The 7,324-nt window shown below is 46.5% G+C and overlaps 1 protein-coding gene across 1 annotated transcript in view; it reads left to right on the top strand.

Annotated features, from left to right (window-relative positions):
- Positions 1–6,814, top strand: part of LOC109303469 (high-affinity choline transporter 1-like) — a 21,463-nt gene extending 14,649 nt beyond the window's left edge. The window contains exons 7-8 of the mRNA XM_019525667.1: positions 1,610–1,827; positions 5,569–6,814. Coding sequence (XP_019381212.1) covers positions 1,610–1,827; positions 5,569–6,090 — 740 coding nt within the window. The 3' untranslated portion in view covers positions 6,091–6,814. The remainder of the gene's footprint in view (positions 1–1,609; positions 1,828–5,568) is intronic.
- Positions 6,815–7,324: the final 510 nt, after the last annotated feature.

Genomic DNA, 7,324 nt, shown 5'->3' with positions numbered 1-7,324 from the left:
GTTATATGGGGTCTGCCTAGACCCCTGCTTCTGGGTTCTTGGTGGAGGTGTATGGTTTGTGGTTGGGTGGGCAGGTAACTAGATGCATCTTTAACTGATAGTACCCATCAAGTGATAAAGCTTAAGCCACTTCAATTAATACTATAGAATGGATGGCAATTCCATGCTTAGTCAAAGTGAACTGGCCTATTTATTGTTAATTGTTCCTTACCCTCCACTCCCAGTCCACACAGCTGCCTGCCCTGCCTTACATGCTCCACCCTCCACACGTCTCTACATAACTGCATCAATACCCCACAACCCACCTGAGCACCTGTCATACCTCCACCACTCCCCAAATCAGCCTGGGACACTACAGACCAGGGTTAAGTGAAAGCTATGAAAGTAACTGAGTGGCTTGGTAGGGAAAGTCCTTTTAAAGCCACAGCAAGATTCAGAGACCTTGGGCAGCAACCTCCATCCCCCCGAACACCCAGCACCCTGGAAAAACAGAAGAAAGGGTTGAGGAAGTGTCCCTCACTACCCATCTCACTATGCCTGCACTCCCCAATCAGCCTGGGATGTACCATACCCTAAACGAGTGACTTGGGAGAAAGTGCTCTTTAAAAGATGCAAAACTCTAACCACCCCTGAGTACCCAGCTCCCTGGGAACCCCGAAGCAGGACTTCCTGCTATGGCACTTAGGTACCCCAGTCAGGGTATCACCACACACATTTTAGTAAAGTGCTGGAATGGTTTTTATTGAACTCAATAACAGTGAGAAGGGAAAGCAGAAAATTGCTATTGGGCTGGCTACTCACTACCATCTCCTGGTGGTTGCTTGATAGCACTGCCAAGCCTAAAAGGTTCCATCATATTTGGCAGTTCTATCATATTTTTCTCACTTGCAATGCACACTTTCCTCTGCAAAACTGGGGTATGTGCTTTAAAGAGGTGGGGAGGGGGAAGCTGATTTTCTGCCTCGTATAGGAGAACTTCCTCCCAGGCAGCTGAGGGAGTCAATTGATTTAATGACTCATGTTCTTCACTCTACATGTGTTAATGATCATCTCCCCCTTCAATGGTCTAATTGTTTCACTATGCAAGCTAACCTTTTTAGGGCAATTTTGCTGTTTGCTAGCTGCCCCTGGTTGATCTTTTCCTATTTCACAGCCTTTTTAGCTCAGATTCTAGCTCTTTTTAGAATAAACTGTATAAACTAGTTTTCAGCAGCAGCTATGGGTTCAGTTGTAGTTAAGTAAGGAAGCGAGGATGAGTCAGCTGAAAATTAAGCTCTCTAGAGAAACCTTTTTTTCCCTTCATTCATCCTTTCAGAAACAACATGTGCAGTATATTCTGGGGTATTTTGCACGCAAGAAAATACAATATTTAGAACCTTTGGCAGTTTATGTACAGACGCCTCTGACATGGAACAACTGTGACCCTTTCCCAATCAGTGACATTCTTGAAAAGGTTAATTTTTTATGTGTCTGCACCCTTTGTGCCAGAACAGAAGGCTCTCATCCTTAGCGATGCAAAGATAGGATGGCTGCTTGTAAAATATACAGCTTTGAAGAAAAAAAAAAGAATTAAATATTTAACATGACATTTCTCTGTTCTGTTTTAAAGACTGGAATCAGACAAGCTACGGTCTTCCAAGCCCTTTAGAGAGAGGAGAATCAGCCATGATACTGCCATTTGTTCTGCACTATCTCTGTCCATCATACATTTCCATTGGTGGCTTGGGAGCTATTGCTGCTGCTGTCATGTCTTCTGCAGATTCAGCCCTTCTGTCTGTTGGCTCTTTATTTGCTCACAACATCTACAGAAAAATTCTTAGGAAAAAGGTAGTACTTGAATTATAGATTTTCTAAGTCAAGGTTAATTAATTACTGTTTTGACAATGATTAAACCAGTAGTTCTCAACCATTTTTTACTCAAGGCACCCTCTGGGAGACTGGAAGCACCCCTCTTTAGACTCAAGGCACTCCTTAGAAAATATCAGTTCTTAGTTTTCACTTGATTTTGGAATACAGAAAAATAATAGAACAATTTTTCCATTGGAAAGAACTCAGAAAGACCACAACAGCTTAGAAAGAAATCCACAGTGTTAAAATCAATTTGAAATCTCTGGGTTTATCTTGTGAATCTTGTTTCCATGCCTTTTAGTGCTAAATTATATGGCACCCATGAAAGGATCACAAGACACCCCCAGGTGCTACTGCACCCTGGCTGAGGATCACTGGATTAGAGAGCTGCTGATTTTAGTTCAGGATCCAAGGTTTGTAGATGCCAAGGTACAAAGGTGTCTGGATCCTGAATCTTGGTCTGGCCCATGGTAAACTGACTCTTTGTAAAATTGTAAAATTCAGATCAGGATGCTAGTGGGAATAATTCATAGTGTACTGAAGAGCAGACTTCCAATTCCTCCAAGTCTAACCTGTCATTGTCTACTGACAAAGTGAAAGTTTCAAATAAAAAACACACGGGTGAATTAGCGAAGTGCAGTTAGCAAAAGTGGGTACATGATAGGGATGTAAATATCATTTAAAAATTATCTGTTTAATCTCTTCCAGTTATCTCAGTTAAATGGTTAACCAATAGCTCATACCTAGTTTAGTGACCTTTGGAAGAAGTGGTCTTGGACCTGGCCCCTTATGTCTTCACCATTTGCCCAGCATTGAGCAGGCCCCAGGCCGCTGGTGGGGAGCTGTAGGCAGAGGGTGGCAGGTGCAGCTGAGCCACTAGGGACCACTGCCCAGCTGCAGAGCCATGGCTTCCCCTCACTCCCATGGGGCTGGGGCTGTGGACAGAGCTGGGGCTACGGACCTCTCCTCTGCCCAGATCCTGCTCCCACGGGGAGGGAAGGAGGGAGGTGCCAGGCTCCCCACAGGGATCAGATGGCAGGGCAGTCTGGGCTCTGGCCCTGGCAATGTGGAAGAGCCTTCCAGGTCTGGGCTGCAGTGGCACAAGCACAGTGGGAGTTATAGGGAGCTTGTTACTCTGCCCAGGTCCCACTACTGCGGGGAGAGGAGAGGGGGCAGGCAGACTCACTTCGCAGCCGGGAGTCTTGCTGCTGCAGCTGGAAGGCCCCACACGGCCTCTGTTGGGGGTCTGGCACCCGCCTCCCTCCCCGTGGTGGCAGGATCTGGGCATAAGAGGTCTACAGCCCCAGCCCATGGGGGTGAGGAGAAACCGTGGGTCTGCAGCTGGGCAGTGCCTCCTAGTGGCTCAGCTGCACCTGCCACCTCCCACCCGTGGCTCTCTGCCAGCACCCTGGGGCCCACACAGTGCCTGGAGCATGGTGAAGACATAAGGTGCCAGGGCAGTTCCTGCTGGAGGTCACACAACAGTAAGCGGTAAGTGATAAACGGTAGAAATATAATCGTTGTTTAACCATTTACATTCATTATACATAACTGGTTGTATCATCATACTCATCAAGTAGTTCTTAATGCCTCAATATCTAGTTGGAGGAGGAGGCATCATACTCATGCCCCAGGAGTCTGCTCTAGGTCCAGTATTGTTCAATATCTTCATTGATGATTTGGATTATCGGATTGAGTGCACACTTAGCAAATTTGTGGATGACAGGGGCAATTGCAGATGCTCCAGAGAGCAGGACTAGGATCCAGAATAACCTGGATAGACTGGAGAAATAGTCCACAATCAGTGAGATGAGATTTAACAAGGACAAGTGCAGTCCTGAACTTGGGATGGAATAATTATGTGCATGAATACAGACTGGGGAGTGACTGGCTAGACTGCAGCATTAAGGACAAGAGGGTAATGGCAGAGCATAAGCTGCATATGAGCCAACTGTGTGCTCTTGTTGCAAAAAACAAAAAAACCCAAAAGCCAATAGCATACTGGGTTGTAATAGTAGGAGTCTCACCTACAAATCAAGGGAAGGATTCTTTTGCTCTATTCAGCTGGCCTGTGCAAAGCGGCTAGCATTCACTTCGGATTCGGCTGATTCGGGGGACAGCGATTTGATTTGGTGATTTGAATCACAGCCCCGATCAGATTCGACTGAATCTGATTTGGCTGCTGCCAAATCTCTGAAACAGCCAGGCCTATCCCCTGCCTGCTCTCCCAGCCTGGAAATGGCTCTCCCGCCTGCCCCAGCTCCTGGCACTTATTAAAAATAAGCCCAGGTGCTCAGTGGGTGCTGCCAGGCAGGGGACAATTCCCCCTGCCCCCCACTGCATGAGGGGTTCTGCATGAGCCCCCCAGCCCCTCCATGGGTGCCCCACCCAGGCCAGCTCCGGCCCTTTAAGAAAAAAAAACACCCCAAAACATCCCCCCCTCCCACCAGACTCACCACTTCCGTGGTGTGGGGTGATTCCCACTGCCCCATGTCACGTGGGGGGCTCTGCACGAGCCCCCTGAAGCCCCGAGGCTGTTGCAGGAGCGGCTTTTCTCCATTTTTTTTTTCCGGTGGCTGCAGCCACTCTGAGCTGGTAAGTCCTAGGGGCAGGGGACGGGAACCTGGAGGAGGGGGGAGAGGACCATGGGGGACCCCCTGCCAGTCCCCTGATCCCTGCCTGCTGCCCTAGCCCCACCATGGCTGCCCCCACCTGCCCCAGCTCCCGGGGTTTTAAAAAAAGCCCCAGTGCTCACCGGGTGCTGCTGGGCGTGGGGTGATCCCCACTGCCCCCCACTGCATGGGGGGCTCTGCATGAGGAACCCCTGTTTATGTAGTTAGATCAGCTTCAGTTCCTGTGTATAGATGTGGAGGTGGGAAGAGGGAGGCTACTGCTAGAAGTATTAGGAGAACATCGAGTCTTCTAGAGCAAAATGTGGTTGTTAAAGTGGGTAATACATTTAAATATGTTCAACACAAACTTTGCTTTGAAACTGATTCATGGATGCTAGGGGCTGGAAGAGTCCTTACAAGATCATTGGGTCCAGCCCCCTGCACTTGGACAGGAAAGACTGCTGGGGTCAGATGACTCCAGCAAGGTGGGCATCAAGACCCTTTTTGAAGATTGCCAGGGTGGGTAACTGTATACCATCATGATACCAACATCTGGATTTATGTTATAACAAGAGGTGAAACGCTATCAAGCCTTCAGCAGGTTGTAGAGCAACTTGAGAGGTGCCGTAGTTAGTATGTTATCTTACACTGTGCACCAAGTTGTTTGTCAGCTATTATAACAGGTAATAGAAAGATATATTTGCCCTGCTCCTTTTAAACCTTAGGTTGCGTTTATTACTTCTGTGTTAAACACACCAAGATAGTCTGCTAAGGAAATTTAACATGCCTAGAATGAGTCCATAAATCCAATGTGTTGGTTAATCCATTTAAGGAAATTGTAACCTACTATTGCTGCATGATATGAACATTCCTCTTCCAGGTCAAGTGGCAGAGCTGGGCTGGGGAGGGCTGGGCTATGGCACCGAAAGGCAAAGGCTCACACCATGCTGATATGGTGGGGAGTCCGATAAACATTGGGACTCGTGGCACAATAATCCTGCCATCTTTCCATGAAGTCCTGTTACCTTTGGAACCTTGAAATTTGACTCAAATGAATTTAGGAATAAGCAGACGGTGATTCCTAAAGCAGCGCTCTTTTGTTTTACAGGCTACAGAGAAAGATGTTTTATGGACAATGAGAGCCTCTATGCTGGTGTTTGGGACAGCAGCTGCTGGCCTGGCTTTTTATTCTCATTCTATTTATGACCTGTGGTTCCTGTCTGGTGAGCTAGTGTATGCCCTCCTCTTTCCTCAGCTGTGCTGTGTGCTCTTCATACCTCACACCAACACATACGGCTCAGCAGCTGGGATCCTCTTAGGGTTCCTCCTGAGGCTGTTGGCAGGGGAGCCGTCCCTGAAAATCCTTCCTGTTATCCACTACCCAGGCTGCTGCCTTGTGGATGGGGTCTATGTTCAGCTGTTCCCTTTTAAAACATTCACCATGCTGCTCACTTTGGGGATCATAGTCTCTGTTTCCTATCTGTCAGCATTTTTGTTTAAAAGAAACCTCCTCTCTCGCAGATGGGATGTTTGCAACATTATGAAAGAAAACAGTGTACACATCCCTCTGCGCCAGCTGGAAAAGCAGAAGGACTTGCAAGGGACTGTATTGCCAGAGAATCATGACTAAATGCAGAGCATCAGTTGAAAGGCAATTAAGCAAACTGCAGTTTTGTTACCAGGTCAATGATGTTTCTTCTTTATTCTTCCCTGTCTACCGGTGAATTTTTCAAAGCCCACAGTAGAGTCATAAAGAAAGTCAGCAAGCACTCCATTAACACCACAAGGATAAAGGAAGTCAGAGTCTGCAATACTGAAAGGTGTGCAGTAATGCAAATGGCTGTGTGGTGATTAGTATGAAATATTATAAAATAAAACCTGCTCCTGCTTGGTTTTGGTACAACAGTCTTTGCAAAATGCAACCATGGTGAGCGGTTAAAAGCCATTTCCTGACATAGATAAAATTCATATGTTACACCTCCGTATCTCACAACACTGGTATTAATGAATGCTTTAACAGATTGTACATTGAGAAGAAACTGCTGTCATTGCCATAAATGGGAGTTTTACTATACATTTCTACCACTGCATTTTTCAGGGTTAAATTTGTCACAATCTTAAATGCCTGCTTTTCAATGCAGAGCCTGCTTATGATGCCCAGCTGCCACAGAAAGATTTGCTCAAGGTTCATGCCTTGAGCTTCATCTCTCTGTTCAAGCTCTTATTTACTCAAGAAGGACAGAAATGGAAGCAGTAATATCCACCGTTGTCATTTGAAAAGATACTTCCCTGCACATCCACTCCACTCCATACCTTTTCCTCCTAAACCTGTCATTCCCTCCAACAAATATATTGGCCCAGATCCTATTTTGCCTGAAGGTTATGTTTATATCACCTCCACGATAATCCTAAGACTGCTGCTAAACAGCAAGCACTAACCACTTTCTCCCACTCTGCAGGCATGACTACATGTTTATTAGTTTACTGTGGCCTAATAGGGCCACATGTGTAGAGGCTGAGACATTTATAATTAGGCAGCTCCACAGTAAGCCTCTCATGTAGACATGACTTGCATGTGCCACACATTGAAATAAAGTTGCATGGTCACCCTAAGTTGTATAGGGCATGACCAGGGCAGGCGCAGCTCTCAGGACCTGGAAGCATCCCTCACGTGAGCTATTCAGAAAGGGTTGGAAAAAAACTGAATATTGTAGGTGTGCACTTTATTTTCATAACAAGAGAGTCAGAGACTTTGAGATTTGTTACTAACAACCTACCAGGCTCTTTTCTTTTCTCCAAACTCAGGCATGCTCTCCTTCCTGTTACGGAGTCTGGATAATGTCTTCCAACAACTACTAACTCTC

This window comes from Gavialis gangeticus, unplaced genomic scaffold (assembly GCF_001723915.1).
Source record: "Gavialis gangeticus isolate Ggan-Ray unplaced genomic scaffold, GavGan_comp1, whole genome shotgun sequence".
Classification (NCBI taxonomy): Eukaryota; Metazoa; Chordata; order Crocodylia; family Gavialidae; genus Gavialis; species Gavialis gangeticus.
Note: the sequence above shows the minus strand (reverse complement) of the source record. Positions and strands in the feature narration are given on the sequence as shown.